This window comes from Nomascus leucogenys, chromosome 6 (assembly GCF_006542625.1).
Source record: "Nomascus leucogenys isolate Asia chromosome 6, Asia_NLE_v1, whole genome shotgun sequence".
In the NCBI taxonomy this organism is placed as follows: domain Eukaryota; kingdom Metazoa; phylum Chordata; class Mammalia; order Primates; family Hylobatidae; genus Nomascus; species Nomascus leucogenys.
The window spans coordinates 61,674,662-61,693,471 of record NC_044386.1 but is presented as its reverse complement, the minus strand read 5'-3'; the positions used below and the strand labels follow the sequence as shown (position 1 = coordinate 61,693,471).

Below are 18,810 nucleotides of genomic sequence, written 5' to 3'. Positions count from 1 at the left end.
TTGTAAAATTATGTGAACAGCTTTAGCACACATTAACTTGAACAGTCTACGGGTTCTTCAAATACCTGATTATTCCGATTTTCAAGTCTTGGAAAAAAACTGGAAATTGTTGGGGAGGCTGCAGAGAGTTCTTGGAGTTTTATATCAATTTCAGCAAGTTGCTGATGCTGGGTGACTGCGAGTGCATATCCTTTTACTGGGACCACCCAGCCAGACTGATCACCCTAAGAGGAAACAAGGGTCACGAGGTCATTCTCAGGCTATATTTTTGCCAAAATATACCTTTCAAGTGGCTATAACAGTGCCCAGGACTTCACACACACACACACACACACACACACACACACACACACACACACGCAAACAGAATTAACATTGGGTTAGTAAAAGAATAATATGAAATAGTTCCTGGTTTTGTTATCTGCCAGCCTGTATAAAGTATCTTCTAATATTTTGAGGGGGGGCTCCCCTGTGGAACAAATCTCTTAGTTTCACAGTCTGGTTCTCATGACATTCTCATTTATCTACATTCAAAAAAATGTTTTGTGACATGTTAAGTAGGAAGAAATCAGGTTTACCCTGTAATGGGACATGGTATTTTCAAGCTCTGTCCCTTAAAAGTAACATAGCATCTATAAAATCAGTTGCTTGGGTTTCACAAACTTACTTGATCATCTTTCATTCAACTAATGTTTGTTCCACATTATCTCATAAAACCCATTCATTACATTCATTCAAAAATAATGCCTACTGAACATATGTATTATGCTAGGCACTGGTGATTCAATATGAATATCACAAGGTTCTGCCCTCGAGGAGTTCTCAATTTCTTGGCAACAACAATTTTAACAAGGTGTGAAGAGTGCTGGTAAGCCCTGGGCACCATGGGAACCAGAAAGGATCAACTAACCTCTGTGAGCAGGAAGAGGCTGGAGAAAACAGGACCTTAATCAAAGAAAAACCATGATCAGGTCTGTATTTTAAAACTGGAACTACTGAGAGCAAGAGTGGAGGCAGAAAGACCAGTTAAGAAGCAATAGCTATAATCTAGAACAAAAGTGCTGAATGGCTGAACTAAGGAATGTTTTCTGGGAATACAGAACAGAATCCAGAGATACATAGGAAGTAGAATTTACAGAACCTGGAGATAATTTTGTGGAAGAGTAAAAGGAGACATAAAGATCAAGGATAAAGAATAAGTTCCTCAAGACAAGGATGCCCACTCTCACCACTCCTATTCAACATAGTACTGGAAGTCCTAATCAGAGTAATCAAGAAAGAGAAAAAGATAAAAGGCATTCAAATAGGAAGAGAAGAAGTTCAACTATCTCTGTTTGCAGATGACATGATTCTATACCTAAAAACCCCATGGTCTCTGATCAAAAGCTCCTATATTTGACAAACAACTTCAACAAAGTTTCAGGATACAAAATCAATGTACAAAAATCAATAACATTTCTATATACCAGCAACACCCAAGCTGAGAGCCAAATCAAGAATGCAATTCCATTCACAATAGCCATAAAAAGAACAAAATATCTAGGAATACAGCTAACCAGGGAGGTGAAAGACCTTTACAATGAGAATTAAAAAGCACTGTTCAAAGAAACCAGAGATGACACAAACAAATAGAAAAACATTCCATGCTCATGGATAGGAAGAATCAATATTGCTAAAATGGCCATACTGCCCAAAGCAATTTACAGATTCAGTGCTATTCCTATCAAACTACCAATGACATTTTTAACAAAATTAGAAAAAACTATTTAAAAATTCATATGAAACCAAAAAACAGCCTGGATAGTCAAGGCAATCCTAAGCAAAAAGAACAAAGCTGGAGGCATCACGCTACCTGACTTCAACCTATATTACAAGGCTACAGTCACCAAAACATCATGGTACTAGCACAAAAACAGACACATAGACCAATGGAACAGAAGAGAAAGCCCAGAAATAAAGCCACACACCTACAACCATCTGATCTTCAACAAAGTTGACAAAAACAAACAATGGGGAAAAGGACTCCTGTTCAATAAATGGTGCTGGCATAACTGGCTAGCCATATGCAGAAGATTGAAACCAGAATTCTTCCTTACACCATATACAAAAATCAAGTAAAACCTAAATCTATAAAACCCTTGGAAGATAACCTAGGAAATACCATTGTGGACATAATCCCTGTCAAGGATTTCAAAATGGAGATGCCAAAAGCAATTGCAACAAAAACAAAAATTGACAAATGGGACCTAATTAAAGAGCTTCTGCACAGCAAAAGAAACTATCAATAGGGTAAACACATTACAGAATGGGAGAAAATATTTGTAAACCATGCATTCAACAAAGGTCTAATATCCAGAATCTATAAGGAACTTAAAGAAATTAATAAGCAAAGAACAAATAACCCCATTAAAAAGTAGGCAAAAGACACAAACAGACAATTTTCTAAAGAAGACATACACATAGCCAACAAGCATATGAAAAAAACGCTCAACATCACTAATCATTTGAAAAATGCAAACCAAAACCACAATGAGATACCATCTCACACCAGTCAGAAAGGCCATTATTAAAAAGTCAAAAAACCACGGATACTGGCAAAGCTGCAGAGAAAAATACCTATACACTGCTGGTAGGAATGTAAATTAGTTCAGCCATTGTGGAAAGCAGTGTGGCAATTTCTCAAGGAACTTAAAACACAAGTACCATTCAACCCAGCAATCTCATTAATGGGTATACACCCAAAGGAATATAATCATTCTACCATAAAGACACACGCATACAGGCCAGGTGCAGTGGCTCATGCCTATAATTCTAGCACTTCAGGAGGCCAAGGCAGGTGTATGGCTTGAGCCCAGGAGTTCAATATCAGCCTGAGCAACATGACAAAACCTCATCCTTACAAAAAAATTTTAAAAATTAGCCAGATGTGGTGATATGCACCTGTAGTCCCAGATACTAATGAGGCTGAGGTGGGAGGATCACTTGAGCCTGGGAGGTCGAAGCTGCAGTGAGCCATGATGACATCACTGCACTCCAACCTGGGTGACAGAGTAAGACCCTGTCTCAAGGAAAAAAAAAAAAAGACACATGCATGCGTATGTTCATCACAGCACTATTCACAAAAGTCAGTCTAAATGCCTTTCAACAGACTGGATAAAGGAAATTTGGGACATACACACCATGGAATACTATGCAGCCATAAAAAAGAACGAGATCACATCCTTTGCAGCAACATGGATGCAACTGAAGGCCATAATCCTAAACAAAATGACACAGGAATGAAAACCCAAATACTACATGTTCTCACTTATAAGTGGGAGCTAAACATTGAGTACACATGGACACAAAGAAGGGAACAACAGATACTGGGGCCTACTTGAGGGCAGAGGGTGGTAGGAGGGAGAGGATCGAAAAACTACCTATTGGGTACTATTCTTATTACCAGGATGATGAAATAATCTGTACACCAAAGCCCTGTGACATCCAATTTATCTACAGAATAAACCTGCATGTGTACCCCTGAACCTAAAATAAAAGTATTTATTGATTTAAAATAAATGACTTAAAAAATAATAAACTTTGTTGTGGCCTTACCAGAAAAAAAAAAAAGAACAAGTTCCTGATTTTGTGAAGTAGGTTATGGTGGTCACATTATCTAAACTAGGGATTCTATAGAAGAAGTAGGTTTGGAGAGAAAGATAATGAATTGTTTGGGACCTTTTGAAACTGGCAGACATCCCCCTAGGATATCCACAGATTATGTTAGGCAGTTAAATATGTTTACGTGAAATTCAAGATAGAGACTTGGGATTAAATAAATACACTTGACTTACCCACATATCTACAGTGGTTCAAACCCTGGGGGCTATGAGAATGGATAAGTTCGTAAAGGGAAGCATTAGTGCAAAAAGAGGACAGAAGAATCATGAAGAATATTTGGAATAACGTGTCAAGTAGAGGGCAAAGAAACTTATTTCATACATTTTGATTTCATGATGTTAATACCAGGAATTAAGCCCTAGGTGATAATCAGAGGCACAAAGACTCTTATATTTTTATCCTCTTGACCCTGGCATTCACAGTCCATTTCAGTGAAACCAAACAGTGTGTGAGTCTTGGCAGGGGAGGATCACGACAAGACATTCCTCCCCACCCTCTGATATCAGGAAGACAAACAAATGACCTAGATTCAGCTAATCGAAAGCAAACACCCTGAACCTTGAGGGACAGAAGCAAAGGTGCAGGGAAATATTAATAGGGACAGTGATGGTGGCAGCAATGAGCATCTCATGGAAAGCAAATGTCTGGTGGCTGTGGAGCCAGGGGCACCCAGCCCCTAACCAGGCTGTTCCTAAAGCCATGTTTATGGCTGCCTGGACATCTGCCCAGTGTACAAACCTGGTTCCCCAAACTTCCCACTGAGTCTATGGACTACTCAAGACTCCCAATAAATTCATTTTCTGTTGCTTTAGCCAAAGTCCATCTTTGTTACTTGCAACCCAGAACACTGACTGGTAAAAAATTTATTGCTACACTATTTATAATAAAACGTCTAAAAATAGGGGAAAAGTGGGTAGATTGTAGTATATCAATATAAGGATTATGATATAGTCATAAGTGTTTTTAAATACACTTGTAAGTTGGTATAAAGAAATTGAGCCTCAGTGAGGTTCAGTTAGCTAAAGGCACACAACTCTAATAAACTGACAGAATTCCAGGTTCTGATTTAAATTCTATTGCTCTCCCTTGAAGATAAACATGGACAGCTTTAAAAAAAAAAGAAAGTTATGCATAATTTTTAAAATATATTACCTAATTACTCACAAACTCTGGTAATTTTTCCTAAATAAAAGTGATGTCAATACCATATAGCCTAAATGATAAACAATAAAGAATCACAAAAAAGTAAAACTATGAAATCGATGATGAAATAGTGGCTAATAAATTTTAAATTCTGTCTGAATGGGATTATTTTCAAATGACACTGAAGTTAAAAGAGCATGTCAGATGAAATTCACCAGAAATGTAAATGTTTTATGCACTATGCCATTACAGAAATAAGATATATGTAAAAGGTAGTAAATGGCATCATGTTTTTCTATCTGTCTAGCGCCTCTATACACCCTTGCTATGTGTGGGGAACTTCTAGCTTTTAGGAATCTTACCTTCCCAAGACAGAACAGAAAATGCTCTTCACCAGCATCCTTTATAGCTAGGGTTCAGGCAGGTAACTAAGGGTCCACCACCAGACTCCCCGACTCAGTACTACTAGATGTGAGTGACTTGAGATCGGATGCAAACCCATTTCACTGGCGAGGGTGGTAGTAGAGACATCTGGCTTAGCGGGTGCCATTCACTGCAAGTGTGAGTTCCCAACATAGATGAAAATATTTTTTAAATTCTAAATAAGTATCCTAGAGCAGCAGTCCCCAACATTTTTGGCACCAGGGACAGGTTTCTTGGAAGACAATTATTCCATGGACTGGGGGGAATGGGGTTAGAAAGGATGGTTTCTGGATGAAACTGTTCCACCTCAGACCATCAGACATTAGATTCTCAAAAAGAGCAGACAACCTAGATCCCTCCCATGCAGAGCTCACAACAGGGTTCGTGCTTCTATGAGAATCTAATGCTGCGGCTAATGTAACAGGAGGCGCAGCTCAGGTGGTGATGCTCGCTAGCCCACTGCTCATCCCCTCCGGCTGTGCAGCCCAGTTCCTAACAGGCCATGGGCCCAACTGGTACCAGCCCCGTGTCCTAGAGAGATTCAAGAGAAGATTACATCCATAAAATTATGCATGACGGCTGGGCATGGTGCCTCACGCCTGTAATCCCAGCACTCTGGGAGGCTGAGGTGGGCGGATCACCTGAGGTCAGGAGTTCGAGACCAGCCTGGCCAACATGGTGAAATCCCGTCTCTACTAAAAACACGAAATTAGCCAGGTGTGGTGGCAGGCATCTGTAATCCCAGCTACTTGGAAGGCTGAAGCAGGAGAATCACTTGAACCCAGGAGGCAGAGCTTGCAGTGAGCCAAGATCCTGCCATTGCACTCCAGCCTGGGCGACAAGAGTGAAACTCCATCTCAAAAAAAAAAAAAAAAAATTATGCATGCCACTAAAAAGAACAACTAGAGAACAAGAGTTCAGGGGAATTAAAACATAATTATCATTTTAGTCATCTTCTTTAAGTTGTGCATTTATTTGTCAAAGATGAGGTTGTGGGGCACTTCATAAAGGAAAGGGCACATTTGAAAACACAGATTTAAAAGAGCACAGAGAATTTGAGAACAGCAAGAAGTTCGGAATGATTTGAGAATATAGTAAATAGGTTCCTTCTTCAAAGTTTTCCTAAACTTTTCCTGCTGCACTGCTTCTTCCTCTGAATTTCTATTCTAAAATTTGTCACCATCCATCTGACTCTAGAATTTCTGTATGTTTACCTCCCACATCAGGTAAGAGGACTTGCAGAAAGAACTCTTAGTAAATATTAGTGTAAATATTTTTTTTTTGAGACAGAGTCTCTCTCTGTTGCCCAGGTGGGAGTGCAGTGGCACAATCTTGGCTCACTGCAACTTCCACCTCCCAGGTTCAAGCGATTCTCCTGCCTCAGCCTGCCAAGTAGCTGGGATTACAGGTGTGCACCACCACACCTGGCTAATTGTTGTATTTTTAGTAGAGATGGGGTTTCGCCATATTGGCCAGGGTTGTCTCAAACTCCTAGCCCCAAGTGATCCTCCCACCTTGGACTCCCAAAATGCTGAGATTACATGCGTGAGCCGCCACGCTGGGCCTAAAAACAATTGGCTTTAAAAATCTCAAAAGAGAGCTGCGTGGCTAAGCAGCAGAATAGACTGGTTGAAACCCAACTTAGAAAACTGTAGAATGAGCTCATATGTACAAAATGACAAAAAAGATTAAGATTATGAGAAAGATGTTATAAGACCTGGAAGAGAGATCCAAGAGGTCCTATAGCCACCTGTGGCAGACACTGTCTACTGACTGACATGATCCCCATTTCTACCTCTACTACAAAAAAAGAGAAAGTCATATACCTGAATCCCCCTTCTCACTTGCAGCAACATACTGAACAAATGGCTATGCGATACAGCTTGGCTGGTGAGGTGCAGGTAGAAGTCATAGGGACACCATTCCACCCCCAGTGAAAAAGCAAAGCCTCAGAGGAGAGTCTCTTTGCTCTTTACCCTTCCCTCTTTCTGTCTGCTTGGAAAATGGACACACTGCCTACAGATGCAGCAGCAATCTTGCAAACCTAAAGACAAAATCCACATAGGAATGTAGAACAGGAGGACAGAAAGACATGAGCAGCTCACTCCTGGATTTCTTGTTACTAGAAAAAAATAAACTCTTTACTGTTTAAGCCACTGTTAGTGGCAGCCGATCACATTCTCAGCTGATACCCCATTTATAGGTATCCTAAAAGGAGAAAAAAGAGATGATTGAAAGAAAGAAATAACAGAAGATAATTTTCTGAGCTGAAGGAAGATTTGAACCTTCAGAAAGAAAGAGCCTACAAAGTACCAAGCAGGAACTTAAATGTTTTCAAAGACACATACAAATATAATCTGATAAAACTGTGAACTCCAAAATAAGGAGAATATCCTACATGCTTCAAGAAAAAAAGGATTTTGCAAGTAGAATTTAGTTATCTGCTAAGCTAACATTCAAAGGAGGAAAAAATAAATATTTGAATACACAAACACTCAAAAATTATCCACACTTCACCATTTCTTGGAGCAAAATTTTTCAGAAAGTTTCCAGAAAAATAATTCAAGGAATGATTTATACAAATAAATAATTCGTTGAGTCCAAATACACAGCTAATGATGTGGCTAAAAGTTTTGGCTAAATTTTGTTTAGAGAGATTCCTAACATACAAGAAGCATACTGTTTTTAAAGGTAAAGGCTAAAATGTGTAATATTCTAGAACTAAAATTCCAGATGATTTCAATATATCCTGGAGGAAAGAAAACGAAACACAAGGGAAATGAAAGTACACCAAAGATCCAATCTTGTTAAAATATGAAATTTTAGAAACTAATTATTGAAGTTGAAAAGAAAATATGCATTTTAATGTATTTTTAAAACCTGAAGGTTAACAGTACCAGATCAGAAATAGGATATTAAGTTTCCAAACCACAAGAGGATAGGGAGGTAAACAAAAACAAATATGATAAATAAAATATAAAGTTTGATGTCAAGAAAAGATTCAAAAAGTATGTGGTCATAATGAATATGAGTAAATTAAATATCCTCATATTGATAATAACAAAAGATAAAGGATGAAGAAACAATTAAAGATGAAGACACAAAAGCAACAGCAAAAGCCTAGCTACATAGTACTTGTAAAAGATCAAAAACTAAAATGATAGAGATGACCTTAAACTAGAAAGACGAGACATAAATACTAACCAAAATAATATGCAAAAGGCAGTATTATTAACAAAAAGTCATTATGAAAGCATTCCTAGAATGTATAAAGAAAATCTATCGCCATAGTTTGATATGCAGTGAGACCATGGGTAGCAGTTTACCCAATTTCACAATTAATAACAAGACCAGAATGAAACCCAGATCCCTTAATTCTTACTGGTATCTAAGCTTTTGTTAATAAAGTAGACAAATTACAGTTATGTGTCGCTTAACGACAGGGATATGTGTTCTAAGAAATGTATCAGGCAATTCTGTCATTGTGCAAAAATTATCGGGTGTACTTACACAAACCTAGATGGTAGAGTGTACTACACACCTAGGCCACATGGTAAAGCCTATTGCTCCTAGCCTATAAATCTGTACAGCATGTTTTGTAGTTACTGTGTTGTAGGTGATTGTTAACACAATAGGAAGTATTTGTGAATCTAAACATATTAAAACTTAGAAAAGGTACAATAAAAATATGGTATAAAAATCTTTTTAATGGCATACCTGTAAAGGGCACTTAAGCATGAGTGGAGCTTGCAGGACTGGAAGCTGCTCTGGTGAGTCAGTGAGTGAGTGGTGAGTGAATGTGAATGCCTAGGACATTACTGGCTGCTACTGCAGACTTTATAAACACTGTAAACCTAGGCTACACTAAATTTATTTTAAAATATTTTTCTTTGATAATAAATGAATTTTAATTTACTGTAACTTTTTTACTTTTAAAACTTTTAAATTTGTTTTTCACTCTCTTATAATAACACTTAGCTTAAAACACAAACACAGTATACAGCTGTACAAAAATATTTTCTCTCTTTGTAAACTTTTCCCTATTTTAAAATTTTCTTTTTTTATTTTTAAGATTTTATGAAAAACTAAGACACAAATGCACCTATTAGCCTAGGCCTACACAGGGTCAGGATCATCAATATCACTGTCTTCCACTCCATATCTTGTCCCACTGGAAGGTCTTCAAGGGCAGTAACATGCATGGAGCTGTCATCTCCTATGATAACAATGCCTGCTTCTGAAATTCCTCCTAAGGACCTGCCTGAAGCTGTTTTACAATTCACTTTTTTATATATAAGTACAAGGAGCACACTCTAAAATATAGAGCTACAGTGTCACTAGGTGACAGGAATTTTTCAGCTCCATTATTATCTTATGGGACCACTGTCATATATGCATGTTGACCAAAACATCATTACGTGGCACATGACTATACCATGAATCAGCAAAGCTAAAATATCTCAGAATTATGTGGGCATTTAGCAGTTTCTCTCACCCACCCTTTTCCCCTACTTCATCAGCCCCAGGAATAGCAACACCTTCACCTGCTCCTAGACACAGCCCCCACTGGGACCTCACCATCTCAGGAAGGATTATTTAGAGGATTATTATCTGTGATATTCTGTAGATACGTTTTTGGTTTTTGGCGGAAGGGAAGGATATTTTGTTTGCCCAGCAGAACTTTTTAAAATAGGAGCAGTTGTGAACATTTTACAAGTTTAATGTTTCTCACAAAAAATCTGAATTTCTAGCTTCCCTTGAAAAATTGGAGGATCCAGGCAGGCCTGGCCTGGGATTTCCATGCGCCGCCACCAGCAGACATCGAGTGTTAGCTCCCATTGGATGGGCACACCCTCCCCTGTGGGCCACAGAGGTCACTGCATGTGCACTGCTTTTGGACTTACAGCAAAAAAACTATGCTCCGAATCTCTGTGTCCCTAGATGTGGAAACTAAGACAAGGATTCTTGTTCAAGTGATTCACTGGGAGAGTGCCTTTGGGACCAGGGACATGAGGGAAACAGCCGAGGGCAAGGGCACAGGGCCAAGAGAGGATGTGGTCTCAGCTGAAGACCAGCTTCAGTCTGATCCCTGGGGAAGCTCTGGAGGACACACTGCACCACAGAGCTAATCTCACATTTAGGTAAGGGGCCTAGGGTAGGGAGGGAGTGATATCCTCGGCTGTTTGGCTCAGGGAAATTCTCAGGGGAAGGGGACAGCTGTGCACCCTTAGCACAGGGCTGGGGCATGGATGCACAGACCGGTGTCAGGGAAAGGGGATATGGGCAGGGTGCCAGCAGCATTCACTCCATCATGTCCTTATTAAATGCAGGGGAATAAAAGATATACAATAGAGCTAAGTGCTTCAAGGAACATAGGACAGTGTATTTATTCACAGAAGCAAAGAATATTCCTCAAGTTTAGTATGTAAACAAGTGCAAACATTGGGCCACAGCACTCTTTAGGTGACCTTCCCGGGCCCTATAAATACCTGCATTTGCCCCACCTCACCCCCATTACATGCTGTTCCCCTCTTTCAGTTTAGTCTGTCTCCACCCGGACTTATCACCATAAGCAGGCCCTCCTGTTAACCCCAGGACTCTCCAGGGAACTGGCTGCTCAAAGTTAACTGGGCAGGAACAGGATGGAATTCTTTAGGATTACTGAAGAAGACTACACTGAAATACCACAAAACCAGTTTAGGGACAACAAGAAAAGGAGACAGAAAAACACATTCATATGTCATCAGTAATAAGCACATCATATCACAGGCAGAAGTTACTGTGATAACCAATGTGTAAACACTTCTTAGAATGACATTAAATAATCCTTTGAAAGTCAATAATGAATTGACCAAGAATAAATTTGAAAACCTCAATAAAAATAATTGTATAAAACAGGATTTTTTTAAAAAAATTTTAACTTGTATTTTAAGTTCAGAGGTACAAGTGCAGGTCTGTTGTATTTTAAGAGGTACATGTGCAGGTCTGCTATACAGGTAAATTTGTGTCATGGGGGTTTGTTGTACAGATTATTTTTTCACCCAGGTATTAAGCCTAGTACTCATTAGTTATTTTTCCTGATCCTCTCCCTCCTCCCAGCCTCTACTCTCCAACAGGCCCCAGTGTGTGTCGCTCCCCTCTATGAGGCCATGTGTTCTCATCATTTAGTTCCCACTTAAAAGTGAGAACTTGCGTTATTTTGTTATCTGTTCCTGTGTTAGTAAAACAGGGTTTTTTTAAAATCAGAGAATAATGTCTCAGAATCTGAAAAATTATTGTAAATTTGTGATAATGGGCCAATAATATGATTTTTTAAAATCTAAATTAAGAATTGTAGTGTTCCCTATCAGAGTTTACGTACCTCAGAACTGGAGAGCCCGGAATCTTTCTCATCCAAGTCCTTCAAAAGCTCAACCAGCCTTTTCTTCTCTCTGTCAACCATAACCACTGGGTTTCTTGATTCCTTGGCCAACTACAGAATTTATTAATGGAAAATATCATATAGTCAAAGAAATTCATAGTTCAGGAAAATAAAAATGGAATCTGAGACTTCTACACTACAGATACACAAAGAGAAAAGTTGCAAGATTAGGCATTTTACATTTTCTAGGTAATTTTATTTTATACCAAAATTTTTGTATAGGGCCATTCTCTAATATCCAAAGATATTATCCCTATAAGCAGGCCCTCCTGTTAACCATTCCAACAGACATTTTATTAAAAAATAATATGAGCAGTTTTCAAACCTCTCTATTATAAATAAAAAATATAAATGCAAAAACATACTTGCTGAGACATTTGGAAGAAATCTTCTCGCCACTTTCTTTGGGGTACTTCTCCACTAAATGAAAGTGCTTTTAAATTTCAAGACCATCATATGAGGAATTTAAATATTCAGTTACTATTAAAAAGGGGAAAGAGAAATCTATGGTAGACCTGCTATCTGTGTTAGCAAGAACCTGGATAAGGGGGGAACTCTACTACTCTAGGAAAATTGAACAGTAAATAAACATACAACAGGCCACTGCAAAGACAGAGACAGAACAAGATGGAGAAAATTTCCTGAAGAAGATCCTGTGAATGTGGAACACAAAAATCAAGAGCCCCAGAGGCCAGTCCTGGCAGTGGCAGGCTGACCCACGAATCCAGTCTGCCTGGAAATGATGTGCGACTTATAGGGAAAGCATCAGGCTTGAAGGGTAAAAAATTACTTAACTCTCTCTTGTCAATACTCCACACTGGCCCATGCAGTTTTCTAGTGACGCTGCTCAAGGGTGTGCAGAGCTTCTGTCCTCCTCACTACATTTCTTGTTGTCAATTAATTAATTCACATTCTGGTCTAACCCAGGAACCTATGTGCCCTTGTTTAGTTTGAGTCTGCCTTAAAGACAGGCTGCAAGGCCTGTAAGACCAAAGATAGGTGCTTGAAGCAGAAGCTAATGAGGGCCAGTGACCAGCTGCCAGGAGGTCCAGCAAAGAGACGGACAACCAGTTGGCTTCTCCAGATTCAAAGTTCTAAATGAACTAGCTACAAAATCAGTCTCATTACTTAAAAAAAAAAAAATTTTACTAATATGCAATTTAAAATCTGAGAAACATTGTCCAAAGCTGTTATCTAAATAAATGTTTTGCAAATTGCAGGAAACAGACTATTTCTGGACAGTGAAATAAATGATAGATGCACCTAGCATTTTTAAAAAGAGATAGGATAGGATAGGATGTAGTGGGTTGAACATAGAAATAATGAAGTACTGGTTTATAAAAGTTTTCTTTCATTATATCTACTAATTCAATCATTTATACATTTAGGATGGTTGAAAAAATATTTAAAGACACTGAACAAAACTATTGCCATTTTTTCAACTCATTTAGCCCCAAATTCTGGCTTCTGAATTTCTAAGTACATACCTCAATGTTTCTCTTAATAAAATCCCGGTTGTGTTTACCCCTGAGCTCAATCTTTTCTGTATTTGAGAAAGGTTTCTTTCCTGATTTGATCAATGACTCATTTCTTTCCACATCACAGGTAAAATCTAATATTAAAAAAGTTCAAAATTTTTTCATAATTAAAAGTGTCAATTATGCTAAACGTTCACTTTAAGCATATATTTATATAAGAAATAAAACACACAGAAGAACTAACTTCTACATTCCAGATCCAGAAACCTAATATATAATGGAGATCTATTCTTAAAAAGATAAATGTGCTACTGTAGCTTCAAATGAAGTTCTCATAAAACTTGTGTAATTCATTATCATGTATCAAACTTCTTCCTGTTGATTCCATGAGAATGATGGGAAATATCAATAGAACTTCAAGACAGACATGAGAAGAAGAAATCGCTGATGTTAAGGAGACTTTAAAATATATTTTTTATTTCAGTCTTGACACAAAACAAAAATTTCCCTAAAGACTAGGTCATCCCTGCTATTCTATTAATTTGCCATCACGCTTTCTGAACAGTGCATTTTGTTTCGCTTGTCTTTTGAGCAAGGTCTGGGAGTTAGCATCCCATGTCCTAGCTCCCATCTGCACAAACCCCTAGAGCCCATCTCAGTTGGCCAATTTTCCTCGACCTTTCGGAAGAGGCTTGAGTCAATGTCTGAGATATTCAGACACTGAGTGCTCAAAATAAGAATAAGAAAAATACTTGTGGATTCATATTCCCTTTATAAAATATCTTGTTTTCTATGTGTCACATTAAAATATTTTAAAACAAGATCATGTGAACCCTTCATTAAAGCTCTGAAAATATGCACGAAGAAGAAATGTCTCCTTATATAGTGCATGCAGTTCACCCTACAAAACAGGATGCATTTCCACATTCAAGTCCACCAAAGAAAAAAACACCAGTCACAAGCTCAATCCAGACAAAGTTTATATAAAAGTTAATTTTGTTTTATAAGGGAGGTTACCTGAACAAAAAGGATTAAGGGAGCTAGTCAATTGGTGGGTTATAGCTAGTTATCAAAGAGTCAATACAGATATAACCATTTAAAAATTTTTTGATGAAAATAGCTGGAAAGAACAAGGGAAAGAGTAAGATCTCTTGATTAAAATTCTTTTCAAACAAAAGTAGCTTTGAGTAAAAAAAATATTTTACTCAAATTTAAGTTATATAAGCTTACAGGCAAATAAACCTATGCTTTATACCTGGGGCTTTATTTTTTAACAATCACATAATTATCTTTTAAATCAACTACCAATAGTTAAAGTATGAGTTACTTTTTTGGTGAGTGGCCTAATAGATATAAAATATAACACTGCTTTCCATAATTCAAGTTGTATATAGTCTTTTTAGTTGAAATATGACATTTGTTTATTCATTCAGTTGAAGTTTCATATACTCTTAAGCAACACAACATTTAAAAAATACAAATTGAATACAGCCATGTTTACATTTATCACAGAGCTTCTTTAAAACATATTTCTAATAACAGTAGGGAAAACACATTGGGTTATCTGGCCAGAACTGTCTTCACTGGAAATGTCCTCTTCTCCTCTCCAGTCTGGTATTGACACAGCTGCCATGTTCCTACAGTGATCCCAAACCTTGCTGGGTTGGACAAGTTGGTTGAGCCAGGGGTAGGCCCCTGACCCAGCTGGATCACTCAGCCTCTTCTCTAGGATTGCAGAACTGAGCCAACCTCTGAATGACTAACCACAGCATATGCTCTTGGGAACCAAAGAAAGCTGCCTCCCACCAAAATCATTTTCACAGACTTGTTTTTGCTTAAGCCAGGTTTTCATTACTTCCAGCCAGCTTTTTTTAAAAAACTCTTTATTATTATACAAAATTTCAAGCATCCAAAGTAGAATGGTGTAACAAACTCTCAACAACTAGCTGCAACAATAACCAATCTTGTGTCATCTTGAACTCTACCTGCTTCCATTTACCTTTGGATTAAATTACATGAACTTATTTCATTCATGAATATTTCTGTATACAGCCAGTATTCCCTTGTGAAAATGTGTATAATCACACAAATTTAAATATACCTTTATTGAGTTTCTGCATCTGCATTTCATATTCTTCTGGAGGGATTTGAGTATGAAACACTGAGGAAAAGCTGTCTTCCTCCTCATGAGAAGGACCTGTTGATTTAAAAAATCACCTGTTCAATGCTCACAAAATAAATTAAGTAGTTGTCTACAAAATTGTTTTAAAAAGATAACATTTAATATTCTCTCCAGTGTTCCTCAATCCCCTCCACACACATAAATTTCTTAAGGCAATGTCAATGTCACCTCCAAGTAGAAATGACAATCACCTTTATGTGATTTAAAGAGAGGGGTAAACTACTTAGAAAACAAAAAGGTTTAAAATTGTTTTTGAACTTTCATTTTTTTGTTGCAACCACTATTATTGACATACAGGAGCCAATGAAACAAACTACAGAAGTAAGATAGTTAAACAGCATTTCCCTAGAACTTAAGCACAAAAAGGATGTGTAAGAGTGTGCTAAAATATCACATTAACTCTCCAGAGATAATGCACCCAAATCTTGATGTTCATAATACAGAGAATATGCATACTGAGTAACTATAATTATGGTTTTCTTTTTTGATTTTAGGTCCCCAAGGTGGAGACTTCAAATATGTGATCAGTCATTAAGATAAAGGAATGTGAGAGATAAGTTGTGAGACTCTTAGCAGTTAATTTTCTTCTTTTCTGATGTATTTTCTTGGCACTTCCATAAAGAAAATAGGATATTGTGTTTTTCAACTTCTTTGTTTCAATGTAGCTTATTTTTATGTTCTATTAGCTAATTCAGACACTGTATATTTGCAAGACTGCTGCTAACATAAACATTTTATTAAAAGTGTCTCTATACCCTAATGTGAAAGAATCTGCCAGGTTGTAGCACAGAAATGGTTTTGCCTCAGAAAACATGGGAAGTCTTGAGGATATTACAGGATCCACCACCTCTCCCAGAAAGCAAACCAGATACAGACAAAGGAAGCAGGCAGAAGATACATTCACCCTCAACACACAATCACCAAATTCAAAACACAAAACTTCTGCTACAAACACTAATTCATCAATTCCAATTCTCTACTTTGGAATTCATAATAATGAATTTTGAACTGTGGTTGACATTACACTGTTAATCTCTGTACAATCTTTGATGAGTTAATCAAGCAAATTTGTGGTGTAAGCCTGGGGAGAGAGGGGTAAACTACTTAGTAAACTAAAAGGTTTAAAATTGTTTTTGAACTTTCATTTTTTTGTTGCAACCATTATTATTAGGGGGGCTTCAACATTCATTAAAAGTAGGCTCAGCAAGTCAGCAATTCGGCAACATTTTATTATCAGTTTAAGTTACATTTACATCACAGTCCTGAACTGGTAATATATTTTTCTATCCCATAATTCCTTTATGATAACAGTTCACTCAATTTTATATTAAAACACCTGAAAAGACATAAAAATATGAAAATTTACAATATAGAAAACCCTCACAGGTGATCAGCGACTATCTGAGACCAGTGTCATGCAGGTGGTAAGAAAAATTTGAAATTACTCTTGTGACCCTGTGGCTCTTTGCCCATCATCCCAGTGGTATTCACTGCCTCAGAGAGAGGTGGGTACTACCTACAGCAAAGGTGCCATCGATTGGCTTTGAGTTTAAAAGACAACAGTTTTAAAAGTTGGGCATTCAATTGCAAGAGCTTAACCCTTGGAGGAAAAAAAAAATTTCTGAATTCCAAAAGTCTCCCTTTAGAAAGTTCTTCCTTCTTTTTCAAAAACAACTAATGTAGAAGAAATTATGGAATTAACCATTTAGTAACCATCATAATAACTGACTCAGGTAAGTATCATCAACGAGTGATAAAACTAGTGGGTGACAGTTTGAGGAATAATAGGATCATAGCCTCAAAGTATCTATCTCCCCACAAGATGATTTATTAATTACCAAAGGAAAAATAGTAACTTTACCATGGAGAAACCCGGTAGACACCATTTCCATCTAAAGTGGTCAAAGTTAACATTGTGAGTATCAGGACAATCACCATCATGCACTTCCTGATCTGATTCATTGAGAAGGACACTATCACTTCTGTGGGATTCCTGCCAAAAACACATAACCTGAACCTAACCGAGCAGAAACAAACCAACCCAAACTAGAGGACATGCTACAAAATAATAGGCCCACTGTCTTCAAAAATGCCTATGTCATAAAACACCAAGACTAAAAGGTATGACAATAATCTAATGCATAGCCAGAGATTTTCCTTTTGCTATAAAGGATATTAGAGGGACAATAGGCAAAATTTCAGTAAAGCCTATAGATAATTGCAAAATAATCATTTCCTGATTTATATGTAGAATCGTGCATGTATGTGTGTATATGTGTGCCCTTGTGTGGAGAGGGAAAGACAAAGAGAATGTGGTAAAATGCTAACATTTGGAGACTCTGGATAAAGAGTATTTGAGAATCCTTCGTACTTTTCCTATGACTTTAAATCTGAAGTTACATCAAAATTCAAAGTTAATAAGAAAATTTTAAAAATTCCTCTCTTCACTACAAACATTCATGTGAGAAGGAAAAAAAAATCTCCCTTTAGAGATCATGAGCCAAAATGTTGATGATTAAGTTTTTAATATGAGTCCTGAAAGAGGTGGATTGCAGGATGTGATTTAAGTTGCTTCCTGCCACCCACGGAAGAAATTAAAGCCCATCCCAAATAAGGACCTACAGGTCCTAGAAGACTAGCAGAGGGGATGAGTTTAGAGTAGACACAAGTGATACAGGTATTAAGCTACTCCCTGGCACGGCCCCTGGAAGGGAAATCCCAGAGGTACATAGAGAACCTGAAAAGGATGGAGAAACCCAGGGCAGAGTGAGCTCTGCCTCACTGTACACCTGGAACTGAGGGGAGACCCCGCACACAGGAATACAGTGCTCTCCACCCACCCATGACAGCTGCAGAGAAGCAAAGGCAGTGTGGCATGCTTACAGGGAGACAGAGGCTGAAGTAGTCTGTCTCTCTCTCTCTCTCTCTTCTCCTTAGTCACAGACACACACACACACACACACACACACACACACACACACGCACACACACAGTTCCCCATGGCTGGCTGGCCTGTGGCTTGAAGGAGACCAGAAGCTCTCACATGCCCCTGTGAAGAAGACTGGGGTCGTGATGAGGGGGTGACACAGAGCCTCCCACCAGAGAGGATGTGGCAGGGACAACACACAACATCAGCATCTGCTGGCAGATGACAAAGGCTAAATGGGACCAGCTACAAGTCAGCAGATGCCCCAGCTGGCTTCCCATATCCACAGACCAAGCAGGACGGGATGCCTCTGAGAGAACAGTAAGGACCAGATGTGCGCGCCACCCCCCGCCACCCCAGGCCATGATGCTACACAAGCGTCCTCCCGAACCCAGACACCACCCTGAGAAAAGGCAGAGAGAAACAGAAAGGGAAAAAGAGCCTCATTTCTGAATACTGAATTATGCCATACAATTTTTAGATGCCATACACAAGTATAGTAAATCCTCTCTTAACATCATCTATAGATTCTTGGAAACTGCGACTTTAAGCAAAACGACATATAACAAAATCAATT

The 18,810-nt window shown here is 38.1% G+C and overlaps 1 protein-coding gene across 1 annotated transcript in view; it reads right to left on the bottom strand.

The window, feature by feature from the left end:
* LOC100604454 (fibrous sheath-interacting protein 1) overlaps positions 1-18,810 on the bottom strand; it is a 116,964-nt gene that overhangs the window by 50,913 nt on the left and 47,241 nt on the right. Inside the window, exons 6-9 of the mRNA XM_030815112.1 lie at positions 15,227-15,322; positions 13,135-13,259; positions 11,588-11,698; positions 66-224 (exon numbers count right to left, since the gene is read on the bottom strand). Coding sequence (XP_030670972.1) covers positions 66-224; positions 11,588-11,698; positions 13,135-13,259; positions 15,227-15,322 — 491 coding nt within the window. The remainder of the gene's footprint in view (positions 1-65; positions 225-11,587; positions 11,699-13,134; positions 13,260-15,226; positions 15,323-18,810) is intronic.